Here is a 25,221-nt window from a genome sequence, read left to right on the forward strand (position 1 = left end):
CAATACCTGCACATGTCATCACTATCTTTCATTTCAAGTATGTTAAAAGCCACAAAAATAAGCTCTATTCTCTCCATGTAAGATGACAGTATGTCTTGTGGAATTCCTGTTGTGCATGAATTGCCAGCTTCTTTTCCTACTGGATAAGTGTCATAGTATTCAATTCCTTTGTGGGATTGCACTTTTACCTGAAACTTGCTAAACTATTTGTGTTGTTGCTTTTCATTTAATTTTGGCACAAGTTTGGCCATTGCAGTTTCAAGGACAGGTGCTTCTGCTTCACTGTTAGAAGCAGATTTTCAGAGTGCTCCACATGTTTCTTTGATTTGACCCATGGGAATATACTGGTGTCCAAAGTGACTCACCATTATCTTCCTGTGTAAATGACACCACTCAAAATTGTAATGGAATATATTTGGGAGATAAATTGGTAAAATTAGAGTAGGTTACAAACATACACACATTTTAAAACAGATCTCATTTGAAATACTGAATAATTCATATTCAATTACTTTACAGAAACTTGGAGAACTATGCACATTTCACAAGTAGGTGCTAATTGAAATGATGTCATGAAATGAATAGACCATTGTCTTGGACTGGAGCCAGGCTGTTGAGACTTCTGACATTTCTGCAAAGTGCTCATTCAAAGGTCAATGAGAACCTAAAAACAACAAATGGGAGGAGAAGATTAGCTCCTATTGTTTTGCAGAAGAAGGAGGGGTGTTTTTCAAGTGTTAGAGAGAAAAAGTCATGTGGATAGGAGTTTGATATCTCAGATGAGAGAGAGAGAGACAGCTGAACATTGCAAGCCAGGAAGCTTGTTGGAACAGAAACAGAAAACTCCAGAGTGGTTGATGGCTGGAAGTGCTATCTGTCTGATGTTTCTCGAGAAACTTGTCCGTGAACTACTCTTTGCAGACGATGCCGCTTTAGTTGCCCATTCAGAGCCAGCTCTTCAGCGCTTGACGTCCTGTTTTGCGGAAACTGCCACAATGTTTGGCCTGGAAGTCAGCCTGAAGAAAACGGAGGTCCTCCATCAGCCAGCTCCCCACCATGACTACTAGCCCCCCCACATCTCCATCGGGCACACAAAACTCAAAACGGTCAACCAGTTTACCTATCTCGGCTGCATCATTTCATCAGATGCAAGGATCGACAACGAGATAGACAACAGACTCGCCAAGGCAAATAGCACCTTTGGAAGACTACACAAAAGAGTCTGGAAAAACAACCAACTGAAAAACCTCACAAAGATTAGCGTATACAGAGCCGTTGTCATACCCACACTCCTGTTCGGCTCCGAATCATGGGTCCTCTACCGGCATCACCTACAGCTCCTAGAACGCTTCCACCAGCGTTGTCTCCGCTCCATCCTCAACATTCATTGGAGCGACTTCATCCCTAACGTCGAAGTACTCGAGGTGGCAGAGGTCGACAGCATCGAGTCCACGCTGCTGAAGATCCAGCTGCGCTGGGTGGGTCACGTGTCCAGAATGGAGGACCATCGCCTTCCCAAGATCGTGTTATATGGCGAGCTCTCCACTGGCCACCGTGACAGAGGTGCACCAAAGAAAAGGTACAAGGACTGCCTAAAGAAATCTCTTGGTGCCTGCCACATTGACCACCGCCAGTGGGCTGATATCGCCTCAAACCGTGCATCTTGGCGCCTCACAGTTTGGGGGGCAGCAACCTCCTTTGAAGAAGACCGCAGAGCCCACCTCACTGACAAAAGACAAAGGAGGAAAAACCCAACACCCAACCCCAACCAACCAATTTTCCCCTGCAGCCGCTGCAACCGTGTCTGCCTGTCCCACATCGGACTTGTCAGCCACAAACGAGCCTGCAGCTGACGTGGACATTTACCCACTCCACAAATCTTCGTCCGCGAAGCCAAGCCAAAGAAGAAGTGGAATAGAAAGGAACTCTGTCGTAACCTGAAAGAAAGAGGTTATCATTGGAGAACCCTGATGGGACAAGTTTCATCAGCAAGACATTGAGGTGACTAATGGTGGTACCTCAGTTGTGGAAAACCTGGAACAACAAATCTCTCTCTGCAAACCTCCAAAGAACCTTGCTGAGTGGTAAAAAAAAAAACCTTTCGAGCACCAAAGCCTGGTGAACTTTAAACATGTTAAATTCTGTGCAGAGTATAAGAATTGCCTGCAACTAGTGAACTTGGAAGAATGAGAAGTGAGACTGAACTGTGAACCAAAGAACTTTTCTTAAATTCACACACACACCATATACACGTGCACTTAGAATTAGAAGGTGGTTAAGTTGGGTTAGTTAAGTTAATAGAGATAAGTTAAAGTTTGATTCTGTTTTCATGTTTAAAGATCATTAAAAACAACTTGTTTAAGTAACTACTTGTCTTGGTGAATTTCTATTGCTGCTGGGTTTTGGGGTCCTTTGGGCTTGTAACAATATGACTCACACTTCCTTCTATCTGAAGCATTGCACAGGCCTGCAGCATAAAGCTTCATGGCATCTAATTGTACTCTCTCAGTCCGTAAAATATCGTATTGGTCGACTGCGTGCTGCATTATCACAGGTCCTCACATTGCCAGAAGCAATGGGATCAACCTATGCTTACCTCAAAGTTGTAAACTCCGGGAGCATGGAATCAGAAAGGACAAACTATCAGCCAACTTTGTATTGTCAATCAAGGCGAGGACTGGGGCGACAGATTGTCATGGAAACACCAATAGTGGAGTTCAGGAAGACATGAAGGAAAGACTAAAGTACCCCAATCTGTTCCTCTGTGTCCACAGGAGTCCATTGTTTTCTGAAATAATGCCAAATAAAGTTAGAATTGTGGACAATTTATCAAGGTTGATTGATGTGTAGGTGCAAAGAACAGTGTCATATTGTCTGTTCATTGTTCTTGAGAAAGGTTTTTCTGATGGAATTGTGAAAAGATTTTAAACATTCAAATATTTTTTAAAAAATTATAGATCGTGGATGTTTCTTCAGTTAAATATTTTCCTTTACTATCCCATTCTTCTTTCCCCAAGAAGATATTTTTGGATTCTTTAAGAAGTTCTGCTATTTTCAAACTGATGACAGATATTGTTAATGGAATTTCAATAAAAATAATCCTTATATTAATGACCCTTGCCATCATTTATGTCCATAAGAGGAAGCAAGTCAAAGTGAAAGCCAAACATAAGATGAAATATAAATATCTAAAACTTAGGTCAGGTAGCTCTTCTCTATTGCTAAATCTGTGATGACAAATCCAACCTGGCTACCCATGAAGCTTATGGACTCTGTATTTGTTCAGTGCTTATTGTCAATTTCAGGATGTTCCCTTTTAATAATTAATTACAACCTGTTAACATTGTTAACAACTGCTGGATTGAAGTTTCATCCTTTATAAACTTAAAGCATGCATTTCTTTTCCTTTATCTTTTTTTTTTAAAAATAAACCTTTTAAAAAGGAATCTTTCAGTTCCTTTTCAATTTTACTTTCTGCACCTAATGTGACATTGATTTCACCAGCTCTATTTTTTTTTCTCAGTCATTATGCTATCACTTTCATGGTCCTTCAATATGATTGGTTGAAGAGATAACCTTTTGGTTGACTTGTTTGCTCAGGGTTCAGATGATTTCCCTTGATGCACCCCTAGCAGCTCACACATTCAGCAAGTTAATCATTCCATTAACAGGACACAATCAAGGACACTCGGCTTTGATTTGTTATGAGAATGTAACTCACTTGATGAATTTTCCACAATTGTAACAAGAAGTAGGAAAGAAATCTGGAAGAATTGAGGTGGATTTTAACAAGATCTCACACATAACAGAATATTCAGGTAAATAAATATCCAAAGGGTCTGAAGAAAGTTTGCAAGTTGAATGCCAAAATTAGCTCAGCATCAGAAAGCAGATAAAAATTCTTGCTAGGCATTTAGTGACTCGTGGGCTGTATTTGAGCTTGGAGCTAGGTTCCTTGTTTTTACGTTAGTTTGCAATAATTCAGAAGTTGCAGCTGAAGTCAAAATTGACAGTGCAGATGAATAGAAGAACTCTGGGCAGCACGGTTAGAGGTTAGTATAATGCTAGTACAGCACCAGTGACCCAGGATCGAATCCAGTTCTATCTGTAAGGAGTTTGTATGTTCTCCCGGTGACTTGCATGGGTTTTCTCCGAGTGCTCTGGCTTCCTTCCACCCCCATAAACGTACAAGGTTTGTCGGTTATTTCAGTGCAATTGGTTGGCATGGAGTTCATGGGCAGAAGGGCCTTCTACCATGCAGCAACATTTGATACAAAAATGACAAATGGAAGTCTGTTCACAGAAAGGTTATGTACTGTCCTTGAAGAGAGCAAGCAAAGGAATACCATGCGTGACAAATCCCTGGAAAAATAGAGGGAATTATATCCACAAATCTCTGAAGGTGGTTAAGTCAGAAAATCAGATGTTTGCCTATATCAGCCTGCTGCATAAAATTTAAGAGGAGAGAAATTGTGATCTATTTAAATTATTCACCAGACTAGGACAAGAATAATAATAGTAAAGAAGTTGTAGAGATTTATGAGAATGATCATGGGGCTGAAGAATTTCAGTTATGCAAGCAATTTTATAAAATAAATTGTTTTCATTGGAAAAGCAAAGATTAAAAATTGGTAAATAATGTTACATTAAAGTAATAAAGAGGTCTAGAGACAGTGAAGTTAACTATTATACTACATTTGTATACTGGTCATAAACAAGGGTACATTGCTATGTTAATTTAGGGAAGGACAAAAGGAAAAATCTTTTCAACTGAAAAAGCAAAGCCATTTGGAACCCAGCGACAGGAAGAGCATTGGAAACCAAAAAAAAGCATTGAAGAGAGAAAAAAGCTACCTCTGTAGCGGTGGCTACACTACTAACTAAAGGATCACACCACCAGACGGGTTGAGTTCAGTGAGCAAAGCTGATTTATTGCAGGCTGCCTGGCTGGTCTTATACTCCCAGCCCAGACCTGGCTGAGAACTGCGCTGGGGGGCCCTGATGTCACTGGGGTGTCACGTGGGTCGCCAAGCGTGGGCTTCTGAGCCCCGTGCCGAGGTCGGGAGGAAACCCCGGACAGCGCCATTTTGGTCGGCTGCCCCGCCATGTGCGTGACAAGCGGGGCCGGTTCGCCTGACTAATGGCGTACCGCCACACAGCCTTTCCAGAACTGGCGCCAATATCCTTTTTAGCTGGGCGGCCTCGCTTCTTGGGTTGGACCACAACTACTGATTCGGTGGGGTCGAGGTGGGCTGGCTTTAACGTCCACTGTAAACATTTCCCTCTTACCACCAATGTCCAGTGTTAAAGTGCATCCTGAACGCTGGACGACTTTGTACAGCCCTTCGTATGGTCTTTGTAGAGGTGCTGTGGACGGGCCCTGCCTGATAAATATGTACTCTGCGGAGTACAGCTCTCTGGGGACGCAAGATGCCCATGTGCCGTGTCTGGGCGGCGGTGGGGGTGTGAAGGAGTCCAACTTGGCCCCGAGGCGGGGAAGTAGACCGTGCGGTGACTGCTGGGGGTTGTGAGGTGTGTTGATGAACTCATCAGGTAGGGCTAGCGGTGAACCGTAGACCAGCTCGGCTAATGACACCTGTAGGTCTTCTTTGGGTGTCGAGCGGATGCCCAGGAGCACCCAAGGCAGCTCGACCACCCAGTCAGGGCCGGTGAGGCGGGCCATGTGCCAACTTAAGGTGGCGGTGCAATCACTCGACTAGCCCATTGGCCTGTGGGTAATAGGCCATGGTGTGATGTAGCTCGATCCCCAGCCTGTAGGTGAGCTGTGCCCAGAGTGTGGAGGTGAACTGGGGGCCTCGATCACTGGTGAGGTGGTTTGGGATGCCGAACCAGCCAACCCAACCATTCAAAAGTGCTCAGGAGCAGGAGTCCGTGGAGGCATCTGGCATCGGGATCGCCTCGGGCCAACGAGTGGTGCGGTCTACCACTGTGAAAAGTTAACGGTTACCTCGGGAAACTGGTAAGGGTCCGACGATATCCACATGTATGTGTCTGAACTGTTCCTGGACATGTTCGAAGTTGTGTAAGGGCGCTCTGGTGTGCCTGTGTACCTTGGAAAGGTGGCAATGGGTGCAGGTTCTGGCCCAGTCTGCAATCTGCTTCCGAAGCCCATGCCAGGTGAAATGTTCTGCCACCATACGGACCGTGGACCTGATGGAAGTGTGGGAAAGGTCATGGATATGGTGGAAGACTTGTCTGCGCCACTGTTGGGGAACCAATGGTCGCAGGGTACCCATGGACACATCGGACAGGACGGTGCCCTCACTGTGAGGAGTCGGGAGGTCCTGAAACTCCAGGCCCACGATGGCAGTCCTGAAGGCTCATGTTACTTCGTCGGACTTCTGGCCTGGGCGAGTTGGTCGAAGTCGAGACCGAGTGTCAGCACACAAATGGCAGGTTGTGAGAGTGCGTCGGTGACCACATTGTCTTTCCCTGCCTTGTGCCGAATGTTGGTGGTGAACTCCGACATGAAGGAGAAGCGACACTGTTGGCGGGGCGATCAGGGATCTCTTGCCATAGCGAGCGCCTGAGTGAGGGGTTTGTGGTCAGTAAAAATGGTGAAAGGCCTCCCCTCCAAGAAATAGCAGAAATGAAGCATTGCCAGGTACATGCCCAGCAACTCACGATCGAAAGCGCTATACCTGCGCTCTGTCGGTTAAAGAATACCGGTGGTTTCCACTGTCCGTTCACCTGCTGCTCCAGGATGGTGCCGACGGCTGTGGCAGAGCCATCGATATAGAGTGGGTGGATGAGCAGGGTAGCCTTTGCAAGGAAATCTTTCGTGGCTTTAAATGCCCTGCTGGCCTTTTGAGTCCAGTCGAGTGTCTTGTCTTTGGCTGCGATGAGGGTGAAGAGCGGCTGGAATGAAGCGGTTATAGAAATTGACCATACCCGCGAACAACTGTAGCCCCTTGAGGTTGTCCGGGTGTGGAAACTCCCTGACTGCAGCGACCTTCTGGGCAGCATTCTTGAGCCCGAAGAGCATACGTAGGAACTCGAACAAGCCGAAAGGGGTGATGATGGCTGTTTTGGGTATGTCCTCAGGATGCACCAGGATTTGGTGATACCCGTGCATCAGGTCGACCTTGGAGAATACCCTCATGCCATGCAGGTTGGCCGTAAAGTTCTGGATGTGAGAGATCGGGTAACGGTCAGGTACTGTCGTGTCGTTAAGCCATCGATAATCTCTGCAGGGGTGCCAGCCGCCGGGGGCTTTCAGGACCGGGTGGAATGGTGAGGCCCAAGGAATGGCGGAGCTTCGAATGATACCCAGCTCCTGCAGATGTGAGAACTCTTCCTTCGCTATCTTGAGCTTATCCGGTGGGAGCCAGTGTGCCTTGGCATGGACCAGCGGGCCTTGAGTGGGGATGTAATGAAACACCCCGTGGCATGGTGAGGTGGTGGAGAACTGCGGCTTGAGGAGGGACGGGAACTTGTCCAGGATATGCTGAAACTCGTCCTTGTCCCTGCTGACCATGGCCATCTGCGGCTGCTCTGTGCGCGAGACATTGAGGTGAATGGATTGGAAGGTATGGGCATCTACCAGTTGCCTACCTCGAATGTCAACCAGGAGTCTGTGGGCATGGAGTAAGTCGACACCCAGGATGGCGGTTGAGAGGGACAAAATGGTGAACTTCCATGAGATCTTCTGCTGGCCGATCTGGAAGTGGACAGTCTTGTCTCCATATGTTCGGATCTCTGTCGAATTGGCTGGACGGAGGGGAGGTCTTCAAGGGCGGTTCCGGGACTTGATGGCTGTGGCCGGGATGACGCTGATCTGGGCCCTAGTGTCGATGAGGAACCGTCGGCCGCTGACTGAATCCCGCAGGTAGAGAAGACTGTGTTCTTGGCCAGCCGCCACAGCCATTAACAGTGGCCGGCATGCTCGGCTGGAACGAGCAGGGCTGATGACACTTCCGAGCCTTGGCTCCCCAGTGCTGGTGGAAAAAGCAGAGGCCTGAGTGGATGGCTTGCTTCTGGTTATGCTCTTTGAGGCCCCTGTAGGGGCCGGGTGTTCCACCGCAGTGCTAGAGGAAGGCTTGGCATGGTCATGCCCATGACGCGTAACCTGCTGGACTGCTGAGCCCTCCAGGAAACATTGGAACCATAGCTCCTGTGCCTTTTGAGGGACCTTCTTAGGGTTGACGAAGCTCTCCTGAGACAGTAACATCTGAATGTCTTCAGGCAGATGATCGAGGAAGATGTGCTTGAAGAGTGGGCAGTTGGTGTGATCACCCATGAGTGCAAGCATCTCATCCATCAACTCAATCGGAGTTCTGACCCCCAAGTCGTCGAGGCTCAGCATCCGAGCAGCACGCTGGCGCCTGGAGAGGCCGAGGGAGCCGGTGAGCACCCGCTTGATGGTCCTGTACTTATCTTCCACGGGTGGGTACTGAACAAGGTGCAGCACTCATTTGGCGGTGGCCTGGTCCAGGGCAGCGACCACATGGTAAAACTTGGTCGAATCTGATGAAATCTGGCGGAGGTGAAACTGAGCCTCTGCGTGGCTGAACCAGATCTCCGGCTCCTGAACCAAGAAGTCAGGAAGCTTGATGGCTATAGCGTTGATCGAAGGGTCGTTCATGTTGGGTTCAAAGATGTTTGAACCTGTCGGGGTCACCAATTGTAGTGGCGGCTACACTGCTAACTGAAGGATCGCACAACCAGATGGGTTGAGTTCAGTGAGCAAAACTGATTTATTGCAGGCTGTCTGGCTGTTCTTGTACTCCCAGCCCGGACCTGGCTGAGAACCGCGCTGGAGGGCTCTGACGTCACCGGGGCGTCACGTGGGTCGCCAAGCATGGGCTTCTGAGCCTGGTGCCAAGGTCGGGAGGAAACCCCCGATGGCGCCATTTTTGCCGGCTGCCCCACCACGTGCATGACAAGCAGGGCCAGTTCGCCTGCCTAATGGCCTAGGGCCACACCTCATTCAAAGTGTATGACATTGTTGGAACTAAAAGGATGGGTAAGGGCACTGATTTTAAAAAAAGTTCCTTCTAGGTATATAGACAAAGATTGAATAACATTGTGATTTTGTAATGGTCATTTAAAAAGTTTTTAAAAATTAATCATGTAAGTTTAAGACTAACAATTAGCAACTCCCATCAAATAATCTGAACAGTAAATTGTGATCCATTTTTAGTTTCACACTCTACTTCCCTATACTTGCTGAATTAACATAGGGTTATTTACTTGTCAGTCCATGACCAGTATACAAGTGAAATACATTTCCTTTACAGTATGAAAGAATCTTTTTAAAGAATAGTGAGGTAGAATTTCCCAACTATAGATAGACATTGCATATTGATCACATTATAGAATTTATCAATTCACATTCAATGGAATTTAAAATAACATAAGAGCATAGAAAATAGGAGCAGGAATAGGTCATGTGTCCCCTTGACCTTGATTTGCTATGTAATAGACTCATGGCTGACCTAATGTTTACCTCAGTCCCACTTTCCATGTGCTCCCCCCCTCCCCAATAGCCCTTTGTTCACGGTTCCAGAATCTATTTATCTCAGCCTTGAACATGGCAGAATATCTAAAACTCTCCAGGATAGAGAATTACAAGATTCACAATTCTTCATCATCACTCTCTATATTCTAAAATCGAAACCCCAGCTCCCAGTTCTATATTTCATCACAAGGGAAACCATCATCTATGCCAGCCATTCTCAACTTTTATTTTGGCTATGACCCCTTCCCCCCTTAGGACTCTGCTCAAAGTTTATGGTCCTGTGAAGCAGTCGTTTAGTTGGTTTATTCCATATTTTTCTCTTACCAGTTATACAAAACACATTAAAAAAATAATGATTTCAGTCTGTGGCCCCCTTAAACATGCTGTGGCCCTTGTTGAGAATGACTGGTCTAAGCTCCATCTGTCAGGCCCGTTCAAAATCTTGTATGTTTGATAAAATAATTTTTTATTCTTTTACACTGCAATGATTACTGGTTCAAACTTCCAAATTCTTACTCACAAGGAGTCAATCTTGTGAAACCTCTCGAAAATATCGGCACTGAAAGTGTCTCCTTTCTTAAAATAAGGAGACAAAGACAAAATATATCACTCCAGATATCATTTCACACAGATAGATCATTGTACATGGCTGACCTGCTTCAAACCACCAACTTTCCTATTATCCTCCATAATTATTTATCAAAAATAAATAATTTTGGACAAACTTTCTGGGATGCTGTAATTGTGGGGTTTCTCCAGAATCAGCGTACATTAATAATTTAGATGAGGGTATCAAGTATACTTGATCTCAGTTTGTTGATGAAACAAGACAAGCACAGGCTGTGGGAAAGATGTAGAGAGGCTTCCAGTGAATATACAGGTCCTGTGAATGGGCAAAGACACAGCAGATAGAACATATGGAAAAATATGAGGTCATTCATTAAAAAAATGAAAGATGTAATATTTGATAAATATTCAGATGGAAATAAATTGGGGTTCTTTGAATGCACATATTGTTCACTTTAGAACAGTGGTTTTCAACCTTTTTCTTTATACTCACATACCACTTTAAATATTTCCTATGCCATAGGGGCTCTGAGATTAGTAAGGGTGGGAAGAAAAAGTCTGAAAACCGCTGTTTTAATTGTACCTAATTGACTCGTTAAGTGCACGGTTTCATAACTCCAAAGGAAATAGGCCAGTGACAATTCTTTTCAAGCAAATTATTTCAGCAACAATTGGGTCTAGAGCAGAAAGAGATTCTCTACCTTCCCACCCACATTCTTTCTTTCTTTCTTACCACCTTAAGCAATCCCTTATTAATCACAGAGCATCTATGGCAGAGGCATTACTTAAAGTGGCGTGTGAGTGGAAAGAAAAAGGTTGACAACCATTGATATAAACTTTTCCTCTTTCACCTGTGACAGATTATGTTTTATTTTATGTATCGATATGTTCTTGGAAAATAGATAGTGGAGTTCTGAGTTCAGCCAGTTCAAAGCTCTTATGGTCCATACAAGAGGAGATGGCTGGCTGTATTATGTTTAGCCTGAGATAAAGGAAACAGAAAAGGAACTCTGTGGTGACCTGAAAGGAAAAGGTTATCATCTGGAAAACCCTGATGGGGCAAGTTTCTTCAGCAAGACACTGAAGTAGCTGATCGGAAGGAATCACTGTGGGTGTCCAATGAGCAACAAATCTCTCTCTGAAAACCAATAAGAACCTTCCTGAGCAGTAACCATTTACCTTTCAAGTATCAAACCCTGGTGAAGATTCATAAATGTTAAATTTTGTGCACAGTCTAAGAATTGCCTGATACCAGTGAACTTGGAGGAGTGAGAAGTGAATCAAAGAGCTTTTCTGAACTTACACACTTTACGTACACAAGTTTGATCTTATTTTTATGTTTAAAGAAAATTAATAGTAACTTTTGTATAAGTAGCAATTTGGCTTGGTGAATTTCTATTGCTGCTGGGTTTTGGGGTCCTTTGGGCCTATCACACACCCTTAACCCCTGTGCTCTAGTTTTTATCTCACCTTATTAGATTAGATTAAACTTAATTATCATTGCACCAACTAAAATACAAAGCTAATGAAAAACTATTAGCATCCAAGCAGAAGTTAAAAAATAGTGCTATTAAAAATAACCACATGCAAATTCAGCAAGCAAATAGTTATACAAATACTGAGAATACAATATGAGTGCAGTATCACTCAGTGCTGTGATTTAAGGTTCAGCAGGGTCACAGTCTTGGGGGAAAAAAAAAGCTCTTCTTGAGCATGCTGGTTCATAGCGCCTACCAGATGGAAGGAGAGTAAAAAGTCGATGGTTAGGGTGAGATGCATCCTTGATGATGCTCTTCAACCTGCCCAGGCAGCGTTCCTGACAGATGTTCTCAATGGTGGGAAATTAAATGCCAATAATCCATTGGGCAGTTTTCACCACCCACTGTAGTGCATTATGGTCTGATATGAGACAATTGCCAAACCACACTGTATGCTCTCAATGGTACAGCAGTAAAAATCCATTGATATCTTGGGAGAGAGGTGTGCTTTCTTCATGCTCCATGTAAAATACAGGCACTGTTGCTCCTTTTTAATCAGGATGGAGGAGCACATGGGCTACATGAGATCATCAAAAATGTGGTCACCAATATATTTGATGCACATTCCACCACAACTCCTTTGATGTAAATAGAGGCATGAGTGTGGCTTCCAACACACCTGAAGTCCACACTGATTTCCTTGGTCTTCTGAATGTTAAGTGTGAAGTTGTCGATACACCATGTGGCCAGGTTCTGGACCTATAGGCCAAGTCATCATCCCTTCTGATTAGACCAACATGATGTCAGTTGAAAAAGCCTGCTTGTGGTTATTCTATCTATACCATTCCTAATTTTGTATACCTCTATTATATCTCCCCTCATACTTCTATGCTCCAGGGATTAAAGTCCTAACCTGTTTAACCTATCCTTGTAACGCAGTTCTTCAAGTCCCTGTAGCATTATTGTAGATCTCCTCTGCACTCTTTCAATCTTATTGATATCCTTCTTGTAGTTAGGTGACCAAAACTGCACACAATATTTGGCCTCAGCAATGTCTAATACAACTTCACCATAACATTCCAAGTCCTATATTTTATCTTTTGATTTATGAAGAGAATTGTGCCAAAAGCTGTCTTTATGACCCTATCTACCTGTGATGCCACTTTCTGGCAATTATGTATCTGCAGTCCCACATACAAGCCAATAACTCATCAGAGTCTGGGAGCATTGTAAAGGGTCAAACCCTTGCCTGGGTTTGTGAAATAATTGTGGAAATTGCAAGTTCCATAATCTCCACATAAGAGAGGGGAATTGTGAAAAAAAATAATTTGTATGAAAAACATTTCTCTGAAAGCAACTCGACAAGAATTCATGAGTTTTGAGAAGTCTGATGACTTGGTGCCTTACCTACTCCATAATTACTTTTGAACAACAGTTTAAAGACTGAGTTTAAACACAAAAGATTTATAAGACTGAACTTTGAAATTGACTTTTCAAAATCATGCCTGATACAATAGTTTGTGCATATTGGGGATTAAGTTTAGATTTTAAGTAAAATTTTATATCATTAATGGTTATTAATAAAACATTATTGTTTTGAAGATACCATTGTTTTGGTGAATTTATTTTACTGCTTGTCTAGGTACTGAGATACAAAGATCAGCCTTGGTGATCTTATTGAATGGTGGAGCAAGGTTAAAACCAGAGGAAGTAGTAATTGGTGTAAGACATAAACCCTCCGAGTCTGCACTTCTAATCAATAAAACCATGACAGATTCAGTCAACATGGCTTTTCTGCTCCTTCCCCATACACATTGACTCCTTTGTGGTTCAAATATTTGTTATCTTCACCTTAATATCTCTGCCTCCATTGTTGTCTGGCATCGAGAATCTCAACCCTCTAAATTCCACCTCTAAGTTGGAAACATGTTATTCTGACAACATACCTCCAGTTCAAAATACCCACACTCTGGAAAGCACCCTTATCATTTTTCCTGACAGTGGCTCTAATAAGCAGAATGATCAAGGGAAGCAACTACAATATATTTTGTAGATGATAGACACTGCAATCTCTGTGCACCAGTGGTAGAGAGAATGAAGGAATGTTTAGGCTGGTGGATGGATTAGTCAAGTGGGCTGCTTTATCCCAGATGATGTGGCCTTCTTACGACTTATTGAACCTGCACTCATGCAGGCAAGTGGAGAGCTTTTTCATCGAACATGTGTCTTCTATCCATTCCTAACATGCTTTTGGCTTCTCCATGTAGTCCACCCTCTCAAAGTAGCAGAATTGTTGCAGTATGAAAGGAGGCCATTTGACATGTCAATTCCATGCTATTTCTGTGCAAAGGCAATAAAGAATGTCATTTGCCTTCTCGGGATGAGATTTCTTGCCATCATCCAACAAAACTCTAGAAATGTACCAGAACTTTAGAGTGTATGAGACATGTTAGCACAACAAGACGATTTGAAGCAAAATGGCCAAATAAAGAGGCATTGCCCCTGAGAGACAGCAGTAAAAGATGACAAGCGTATGGTCAAAGGCAGCAGAATGAGGAAATACATACAGGAACATCATGATTATGTAGCTCATCATCAGAGAAAGACCATCGCTAACTGTGCAGCTAACTGGAACATAATGTATTCAGTTATCCACCACTTCTTCAAACTTATAGCGAACTCGACATACTAGGCTGATTTTTCACATGGACGTTAGAAGTCAATACTTGAATCTCATAAATGTGTTGTCATTTCAACACACTGAAGTGTTCTTATTTATTGCTAGATCATTTTAATTCATTCAGTCAATCTTTTAGAAATTGTGTATATATTAAGCTGTGATTTTGTATTTCAGGAGACAAAGAAAGTTTAATTTCACTAAGGATTAGTTACTCTACCCAGCAACTTTAGTATTTCAAAGTGGAGGAAATATAAACAGCAACACATCTCAGTAAAGCCAAGATGATGCAAATAAAATCAATTACAATTGCTCGTGTAGTCACCAAGCTTGATTCACACAGGGATTATCTCACATCACCTCTATTCTAGTTGCTTCTGCAATGTTGATCCCTAATAAAAACACACAATGAACAGTTAGTTATAACATTGTTCAAATGTGAAAAGCAATAGAATGGTCTTTCCTGCAAATAAAATTAATTTTCTAAAAAAAACTAACATCATGATTAAATATCTCTTTCTATTTTAGAAAAGTATTATAATTATTCATTTACTGTTTTTTTTTATTGAAGGTTATTACACATGTGTGGAGGTGATATTTACATTAAGAAGACAAGTTGGATATTACATGATGGGTGTGTACGCTCCAACTCTGCTAATTGTTGTCCTCTCATGGCTGTCATTTTGGATAAACCCTGATGCAAGTGCCGCAAGAGTGCCTTTAGGTAAACAATAGAGCCACCTCCAAATCGGATGTTAATATAGAACCCAGTTGTACAAGCCTGTAAATGTTATGATCTCATGTGCCATTGTATATCTAATCAGGCTTTGATATGTTTAAAAAAATAATACAAAGATAATATCGAACCATTGGATAGCAACTCTTGCATTGTGTGAACGTTGCAGACACACAGTTAGTTTGAACTCATGGATAATTGAACAGAGAACATTACAGCACAGGTCCTTCAGCCCACAATGTTGTGTTGACCAGAGGATGATTTTTACTGCTACAGCCTATACATCTCATATCAATGTGTTTTTGATTACAGAATCACTGAACAGTGGGAAGCCATTCATTGCTGCTTGAAAAATAGCTATCTTTCCTAACCTCACCTTCCAGCATGAGTAGCCCCACAGGTATTTAAACCTGTATACATAGATATACATCCAACTACTTTTTAAATGACAAGAATATATGCCTTTACCATCCTTTAAGGCTGAGAGTTCTAGATTCCAACCAACCTTTGGGTGAAAACATTTCCCTCATCTTCCCTCTAATCCTCTGCCAGTTATAAAGAAGAATATGGCTTCTTGTTCAAGGAAAATTATCATTCTAATGTCCTTCAGACAACATATAATTATATCCCTTTCCTCCTCAGTTACAGAGAAAAGACCCTCACTTCTATAAGTGTAGCTACAATTTTCAGTCCTGACTACCTATATCATAGGTCCTGATTCTTCCAAATCACCACCCCTTCCATCCAAAGGCACTGATCTGGCCATTGGCAATCTCCATGTCTATCTTTCTGAACTCAATCATGGGCTCAAACAGCATATTTTCTACAAGTGTGGCTGATCTTAAACTTTAGTGCTATTGCCCCACATTACCCCTTCATTCCCTATAATAGCCAACAGTCTCAATGTGCATTGAGTTGGATGGGAAATCCAAGTAGGAATTGGACTCTAAAACAAAATATTTTAATTCAGAATAGACAGCATGAGATTGAACAAACTCATAACATTAAGGAACTGCAATTTTGTCCAATATTATTGTTCTGTTACTGAAGAAATGATTGTTTATATATATTGCATGCAATCTAGTTGTGGTACTCTCTAATTTGCGTACACTTATATGTTGATGCTGAGAAAAGTTAAGTGGGCACAATTGCGAGTGGGCTAGTATTTGATTTCACTTTAGAAAAAGCGAGATGAAGTAAATTTGAGATTACCTACCATTTAGATTGATGTCAACCAAACCTGACTAAAAATAGCTAACTTTGATTATGAGGGAAAAAAGATCATGTTTGAAATCTGTATATTTTTGTTATTTGATTAAAATTCTGAAGTATGCAGGGGTTCTTTTGGTCACCAGCCATAATTTCCAAATGAGTCTTGGACATTCAAATAAAATGTTGAGATTGGAGAACCAACCAGTTACGCTGCTTATCTGAGAGTTCTGTTAGATTCTGATGAATGGGAAACAGAAGGAACTTGTGCACTCTCCATGTCTCTCCATTATTTAACTGTAAATTTGAGCAAGTTCAAAATTTTTTTCATTGTCCAGTGTGCTGAGGTAGAGTTTACCTTGTTTGCTAGATAGCAAATCTATCCATACACAAGTACATAGGAATAAAACATAGTATAGAGAGTAGGGTAACAGTCAGAGGTCAAATGAATGAGATAAGAGCATCATTTATTTTACTCATGTGAAATTATTCTGGTCAAGTCTGTTGCTCCTGGGGTTCAGAGGATAAGATTTAAATAAACAGTTAGTGATGTTAGAAGCATTAGTTTGGAGAGATAAAAGAGTAGAGTGATAACAAAGGGAGGATCTGCTGGAATCAGCACACAAAATGTCACCTCATTCCAGTAGCATTTTGTTGTTAAAGAGGGCAAAAATCATTGGGAAGTGGCAATGTTAATTTTGGTATCGACTTGCACATTCACTGCTGAGGTAATATTGCAAAGATATTCTACTCGTATAGACTTGATTTTATTTCCACAAATGCCCTGCTGACATATTCCAACACTAAAATATGTCTATGAAAATTATTTGTAAAATGTAGATGGAAGAGATATTACAAGTCTTGTCACAGGTCAACAACAGAATTATCTAAAGAAATGGGAAAAATAAAGTACAGTTTAAACAAAATCATCTTTCATTACAAACAGTCAAATCTGGGAGTAATTTGCGAAATATCGGGACATGCATTTACATTTAAATTCATAGAGTATGTTAATGTAAATATATATTTTGTTTTATTTCACAGGCATTTTCTCAGTACTCAATTTGTCATCTGAGTGTATGTCTCTTGCTGCCGAACTGCCCAAGGTCTCCTATGTGAAAGCCATGGATATCTGGCTGATTGCTTGCCTCCTATTTGGATTTGCATCTCTAGTGGAATATGCGGTTGTGCAGGTTATGTTGAACAGCTCAAAAATAGTTGAAGCAGAAAGGGCTCGAATCCAAAAGAAATTGAAAGCAAAGGAGCAGGCTATTGCATCTGAAGGAAAAGGATGTGGAAACTGGGTTAAACCTTCCTCTAAGAATAGTGTTAATGGTACAGATACTCCTGTTCATATTAGCACATTACAGGTAAGAAACCATAAAATTTGCTTTAAAATTTAGCCTGGATACATTTGCCTTTGCATTTTTGATCTCCCCACATGTTATCCAAGGGGATGTTGCTGCAATTTTGTTATTACAGCTGGAATCAATTTTTTTTTCTACATGTGGGATTCACTGCAAATATTTACATCACTCTTAGAACTTTCTGCTAACTTGAGAATAACTTTTGCAGCTACTCAAAGCAAAACATAGTTGTAATATGATTACATTTGTAATTTACATTAGAAACAATGTGCCACCATCCTGAACAGTTCAAAAGTTATAAAAAATGCAGAAGTCTGACTTCAGGTCCTCAATCAGTCACATCCTCTGCTGCTGCCCCAGTGAGGACAAAGATATGAGCCTTTCCTTTACCCAAGGATGTGGTTGAGGGTAGAGTTTGGTGTGTGGGGAAGTGTATTTATTAACAGGACTTCTTTCCTATTATGTATCTTGCAGATGGGCCCTATGAGCCTTGCCCCATAAATTGTGAATTTCCCCTCCTCTCTCCAACAGCTTCTGTCTCCTTAATAGCACCACGTGTGTTACTGTTGTCTGTCAGCCATAGGGAGTATGTCTTTAAGGGCTGATGACTTCTCTGATTGCTACAAAGCAAAAGTGTTGACAGCTGTGCTGAAGTTAGTCTAGTCCCATTGGGAACTATGCAGGTTGAATTTCTCAGTGTAATACATACCTATGTTTGACCAATTTCACAATTTTTTCAAGTTCAAGTTTAATGTCAAATTATACCTGGTACAATGTGAAAATGGTTTGTCCAAATTTGCGCTAGTGATAAACATGAAGTTTAAGCACTGCCAAAAAGTGCAATCTAACTTTCAGGCATTTTAGACAGATTGAAGTCAACTAGAAAATCTGTTGTTGCTGGGTCGAATGTAGTGCACAAAAGTGCTGGAGAAACTCAGAAGGTCATACAGCATCCATAGAAAGATAAAAGATTGCCAGCAATTTTAGCATGAGCCCTTCTTCAGGAGAGCCAAGAATCAGGTAGGTAGCTGAAAAATAGGTGGGGCAGGGGAACGGGGAGAAGGGGGAGGAAGAGTGTAACATGTAAGAGGTAATAAGTGGATAAGGTGAGAGCGTAGAAGAGAAAGAAGCGGAGAAGTGATATGGAGAGAGGGAAGAGGGTAAAGAAAACTCTATAGGAGAAGGGAAGGGAGTTGGGAGCTAGAGGAATGGAAGTAGAGGGATAAAGGGAAGAGAGAGACTAAAGGAGGAATTTAACAGAAATTGGAGGTCAATATTGATGCTGCCTAGTTGGAATATATCGTGTTGTTTCTCCAATTTATGGGTGGCTTCATTTTGGAAATATAGGAGCCCACGGACAGACCTGTCAGTGATGTGTGGAATTGAAGTGGTTGGCCACTGGGAGGTTCTTGCTGTTGCAGTAGTCAGAGTCAAGGTGCTCAATGAACCGATCTCCCAGTCTGTGACCAGTATCCCCGATGTATGGGAGATCACATCAGGAGCACGACATAACCCCATAAGGATATAAATCCATGAAGTTCTGCTTTACTTGGAAAGTCTGTTTGGGGTCTTGAACGTGTAAGTGCAGTCAGAGGGCTAGGTACCAAGTGGGCGATTAGAGGAAGGGGTGAGTGAGTGAAGGAGTCCTGGAGGGAGAGGCCCCTTTGGAAACTGAAGAGGTGAGGGGAGAGGAAGATGTGCCTGGTAGTGGGATCCCGCTGTAGCTGGTGGAAATTGTGGAGGATAATACGTTGGATGCAAATGGTGGTAGGTAAGGACAAGGGGAATTCCGTCTTTTATAAGTCTGGAGGGGAACAGGGCCATGGCAGATACGCGTGAAATAGAAGGATGAGGATGAGGGCTGAGTTGATGGCAGTAGAGGGAAAAGCCACATTTTCTAAAGAAGGAGGATATCCCAGATGTCCTTGAATGGAAGTATCATCTTCGGAAGAAAATCTGCAGAGGTGAAGGAACTGAGTGAAAGGAGTAGTATCCTATCAGGAGACAGGCTGGGAAGAGAAGTGGTCAAGGTAACTGTGGGCGTTAATGAGTTTATAAAAGCTGTCTGCAGCTAGTTTGTCTCTCTAAATGAGGACAGAGGGATCAAAATGATCCAAGTAAATTTGTGATCAGGATGGAAGATGGCAGCCAAGTGGATAAAGTTGATAACCTCACCATCAGTGCAGGAGGCAGCATCAATGTAGTCATTAATGGAATGGAGAAGGAGTTGAGGAGAATTTGGTTCTTAGGTTAATAAAATTTAATGTGAAAGAGTTTATTTAAACAAATTATCAGGCACCAAAACCTCTTACACAGAATCATAAGAGATTCTTCATTGACCAAAGTTCACTTGAACCCTTGACCACAAGAGCAGGACAGAGTTGGAGTCATCAGCACTGAGTAACTGACCTTCTAGCACCCCAAAGCCAGTGTATCATCTACAAACATCAATGCTATCAAGTGTTGATATGTCCTCCATCTGCCTGGATCAGTCCTGTTCCAGCAGGCTTAAGAAGCTTAGAACCATTCAGAACAAAGTTGTCCAATTGACTGGCATCCCAGACTACATCCAAAACATCTATTCTTTCCACTTTCACAAACTACACTACAGTTGTTCACCAAGGCTACTCCGAGGACAGCGATTTGCATATGAAACCAGAAAAACTGTATGCAATGGGAAAAGCTAAGTCAGCTAACAAGCAATGAATCTGATCTTCATTCTGCACTTAGCAGTGAGTAGCCATTTTTGTGAATAGTAAAGGACAATTAAACAGCTAACAGAAGGAGGGAACCCAACTGAAGGCCAGGTCAAGAATATGACTACAAAAAGAAGGCTGTTCAGAAATCATTTTTGATTTGCTCCACATGACGTCAAGAAACAACTAAGAGAAACACAGCAGGTCACACAACATCTATAGAAAGCAACAATCACAACAGCTGCAGACTTCCCTGCTTCACTCCTAAGTGCACTGGATACTGTAAAGGCCATGGGAACCTGTCAACATTCCATCTTCTGTACTGATAGCCTGCCTTCCAGAACTAACTACAGTACATCTCTAGATGAACTGTTTCAGTATAATTACAACATTGAAATTTACCTGACAATGTGAAAAGTTGCACAGGTAGGCTTTTCCAACAAAGAGCAGTACTAATCCAATGCTACAGATTCATACCTAATTAATCTACCATTGACCATCAGCAAAATGATGGGAGGCATCACTAACAACGTATTCAAATGACACTTAATCACCAACACCATTGACCCTCTTGTTATGGACATTCAGGTTATGAAAATGATTTCTGACAGAATTCACAAATCACCATACAATGTTGGAAATAATAAAACAAAATCACTCTCATAGAATTTCTGTTGTTGTGACTATCTTCCTTTATAGTCACTTGGAGAGATTAGAATGTCATTGTTGTTCATGACTCATTCAAACAAATCCATACTAAAGTTGAGTTCAGTTTTCTATGGTTTATTAAAACTTATATCAGTTACTTCATTATGACAAGGTGTTAAAAAATGGTTATACAATTAAATGATGCTTAAAATGGTCAATAAAAGTTTTAGGACCATTCCAAGTCCTTCCATCTTTACAGAACAAGGAAATCCAAAACTGCCAATTTATCTTAAACACACAGAAAGAAAGACCTTGGCTAAGAAGATGTTTCTATGGAGACACTCAAAGAATGTAAACAACACCTACACAGACTTCTTGCAGAATCTGCTTGCAACTTGCATTTTAACCCTTCCAATACTGCCTCCTAATTATTATATCTAAAAAAAAGTTACCATTGCAAAGAAAAGATCAAGATCGTAGTATATATCCATTAAATATTCAAAAGAAAGTGAAAGTCAATTATCAAAGCTTTCTGCCTCTTGTAAAAGACAGATTTTGGTGAATGGTCTGTTTAAAAAAAAACAGTTTTAGTCTTGATCTGAACTTGACGTACAAGTCCTCTTTTTTTCTTGGATGATATCAACAATCTTTCCCATTAACCAGGAATTTGAAGGTGCTGAACGGTCCATGATGATCATGATATCCCCAGCCATGAAATTGCACCTGATCATAAACTATTTCTGTCATTTCTGCAACAGAATATCTTCTACTGATGCCTTTTTCAAATTATTCCAGGATGAGAAGTTATGGATTAAGTGGGTAACTGAATCTATTTATTCTGACATTGTCTGAACAGCATTTTCAGTATTACTTTTGATATCAAGGTCTTCTGGTAAAAATTATTTTAATTTATCAGGATTTTGAGGCCACTCCTTCTGAGGCTGTAGCTGAAATCGAGGCCCTGACACCCACATTTTATTCTTCAAAAAGGACTTGGCTTTCAAACCTAGGGAAGCCAGATTGTTAACTGCATTAACTGCATTAACATATCTCCATTGTATTAGACATGAGACTTCATTAATTACAGTGACTTACTGAATTATCAATTTACATGATAGAGGAATTAGGGGATATGGGGAGTAGGCAGGTAGGTGGAGTTAGGTCATAAATTAGATCAGCCATGATCATATTGAATGGTGGAGCAGGCTCGATGGGCCATTTTTGGCCTACTCCTGTTCCTACTTCCCATGTTCCTACGACTCTGTTCGCCACAAAAGTTTGAAACCTTGTAGTTTTATTGTTGATGTATTTGAGCACACAGATACTATCAGTCCAAAATATGGAGTCTGTTAATTTCATCTGCAACTATTTTTTCTACATTGTGTCAACCCTGCTCGCCATAGTAGCAGCCGCCAACTCTATTCATGGGAGAGTGACTGGTTTCATTGGAGCCACTCTGGCCTTTCCCATTGCAAATCCACAATGTTCTTGATCCTTGTGATCATGAACAGTTCCGTCACCATTTTCCCATCTGCAAAATGATGCAGTTGAGCAGATGTTACAGTTCCAAAATTTGTGGGTTTTAAGCTTCTTTCAATCTTAAAGTTTTCCAGCAAACCAAGATCCTGTATCCAACATGTCCATTCCTGTACAATGGATTCTGGTATCTCACCATCCCATCTCATCATCCCACTAATCTTCTTCCTACACAAATCTTGCAGGATCCTCTTGGCAGTCAGGACCACTGATGTCAATATTCCTAGAGGATCATAAATTGAACAGACTGTTGATAGAATCCACCCTTCTTGTGAGAGGTCCATCCTTCAAAATTATTTTGAACTTAAAACATCACACTGAGCACACCACTGAAAAGGTAACACCTTCTCAACAGGAAGGCTGTAGTGGTCCGTCCAAATTCTTCATTTCTTTGCCCCTTTCTTTCAGGTACCTAGTGATTGTTACTTGTCCATTTGGTAAGTGGAAAGCCTCCTTTGAATCAGATCACCTTTAACTCATGGTAAAGAGCCATTGCTTCTTTAACTGTAGTTGCAGAAGTGAGACAGTTTTCCACATAAAAATTATTCCTGATGGTACTTATAGCATGAGAGCTAAATTTTTCCATATTGTCCTCAGCACATTTCCTAAGGACAAAATTCACACAACTTGGTGATGAAGTTGCTCCAAATAAATGCCTAGTCATTCTGTATTCCACCATGTTCTGACTGTAATCTCCCTCAGGCCACCAAAGGAATCATAACAAGTCATGAAATTCATTCGGTACTTTCATCTGGTGGAACATAACTTCACTGTCTGGAATCTAGTTAAGACTTCTGTCAACATACTGGTCAAATCAGGACCCCGTAGAAATTGAGAATTTAGTGAAACTCCCCGAAATGTTGCTCCACAATCAAACGCCACACAAAGTTTTTTTTCTTCTGTGGATATACAACTCCATAGTGTGGAAAGTACCATATTTTATCATCACTGCATTCCCAAATATTATCTGATACTTTCTCTGCATATCCTTTGGATACCGTATCAGACACTCATTTGATGTAGTCTGAATGAAAGGAAAAATCTTTCTTGAATCTTCTCTTTAAATTCAGTGTGCATTGCTCAATAACACTTCTATTATCTTTAAAAGTAATTCAATACAATAATGATCATTAACCAGTTTTTCAGATTTTGACTCTGATTCCAAGAACTGCTGGCCTTCTTTTGAAGGTTCTTGATCGTCCCTGATGCACTCAGGAAAGTCATTCTTGAACTGTTGCTCCCACAACTTAACAAGTTTCACAAATTATTGAAACTTATAGCCAATTGATTTTGAACCTCTTCTCTTTCTCCTAATGCTCCATTAATCATCCAACCAAGCATAGTCTTGGCTGTATAAGGTCCATCTTCCACACTCCTTATCACATATAGTGGTTCCAGAGCCTTTGATACATCTGAACCAATCATCAACTCAATCTCAGAGTTGATTTTGCATAAACAAACATTTTTCAAATACATCCATAACTCAATGTCGTTTTGATGCGGGATGTTTCCTTTATGCATAGGCATAATCTTCTGAGTGTATATTGCTGGGAGTTCACAAAAATCATTGCTATCCAATCCAGCAATCTCTTGGCCCAAAACGACATAGTTCTCAATAGAATTTTTGTACTTCACTTGTCCATGTCTGGCGATAAAATGCAGAAAAGCATTGATGAAAGAGTCTGTATCACTTTGATGTGAATTGCACTTATGGCTAAACATGTGAAAATAACACCAGAGCATTTCACACGTTTAACTCAAAAGGGTCCAAAATAATCAACTCCAACGTATGTAAATGGAGGTTCATCTAGAGGGCCTCTGTCCAAAGGCAAATCTACCATCAGCTGTTGTAATATTTACACACCGACAAACAATACATTTCATCACAATTTTTCTGCTTAACCTAGTGGTGGACAAACCCAATACTTTTGTCATAGTTTGGAAAACATATGGTTGCAACCACCATGACTGATCTCTTTGTGAATATGTTGAAGAATTAGATTTGAAATGTGAAAATCTCTGGCCATTATGACAGGATGTTTCATCTCTTCTGGCATTACTGCTCTAATAAGGCGCCCACTAACTCTTAAAACCATTCTCGTGAATAGGGTTGTTTACAAATGTGGCTCGTCCTCTTGACATTCATTCCTTTTTCCGGACTTTGAATTTCATCTGCAAATCATTTTCTCTGGCAAAAGCAGATTATCTCCATCTCAGCATTAATCAATTATTTAACTGTCAGGTTTCCTTTTTCTTGAGTCTCAAGGTTACCTGTCTTCCTTTATGGTCAACCCTTGTTATCAGTCAGTAACAGTTAACTAAGAGTTCCATAACTGTCTTCACGTGCATCAGCAAAATAATGCAATGGAGTAGACGTCACAGTTCTGAAAATTGTAGGTTTGAAGCATCTGGCAGTCTTGAAGCCTTCCAACTTACGAAGATCCTGTATCCAACAGGTCCATTTATGTACAATGGATTCTGGTATCTCATCATCCCAATGAATCTTCTTCCTACACAAATCTTCACGATCTTCTTGGCAGTCAGAACAAAGGGAATCCAAAACTGCTCATTTATCATAAACACACAGAAAGAGAAACCTTGACGAAGAAGATATTTCTATGGAGATACTCAAAGAATGTAAAAATACATCACACAAACTGCTTGCAGAATATGCTCGCAATTTGCAATTTAACCCTTATATGTGTGGAAAAATAAACAAACATTTTTCTTTCAACTCTCGTTTCTTGACATATGCATTTCAGAAGAAGCAATTTAGTATTACATAAAATAACAATATGAGCCCTTTCCTGGGAGCTCAAGCAGGGG

At 41.4% G+C, this 25,221-nt stretch overlaps 1 protein-coding gene across 2 annotated transcripts in view; it reads left to right on the forward strand.

Annotated features, from left to right (window-relative positions):
• The window catches only part of glrbb (glycine receptor, beta b), a 147,194-nt gene that overhangs the window by 102,688 nt on the left and 19,285 nt on the right, over positions 1 to 25,221 (forward strand). For both annotated transcript variants that reach the window (XM_069922869.1, XM_069922868.1), the window contains exons 7-8: positions 14,775 to 14,927; positions 17,193 to 17,518. In XM_069922869.1, the coding sequence (XP_069778970.1) occupies positions 14,775 to 14,927; positions 17,193 to 17,518 (479 nt within the window). The remainder of the gene's footprint in view (positions 1 to 14,774; positions 14,928 to 17,192; positions 17,519 to 25,221) is intronic.

The sequence above is a fragment of the Narcine bancroftii genome, chromosome 3 (assembly GCF_036971445.1).
Source record: "Narcine bancroftii isolate sNarBan1 chromosome 3, sNarBan1.hap1, whole genome shotgun sequence".
NCBI classification, from domain to species: domain Eukaryota; kingdom Metazoa; phylum Chordata; class Chondrichthyes; order Torpediniformes; family Narcinidae; genus Narcine; species Narcine bancroftii.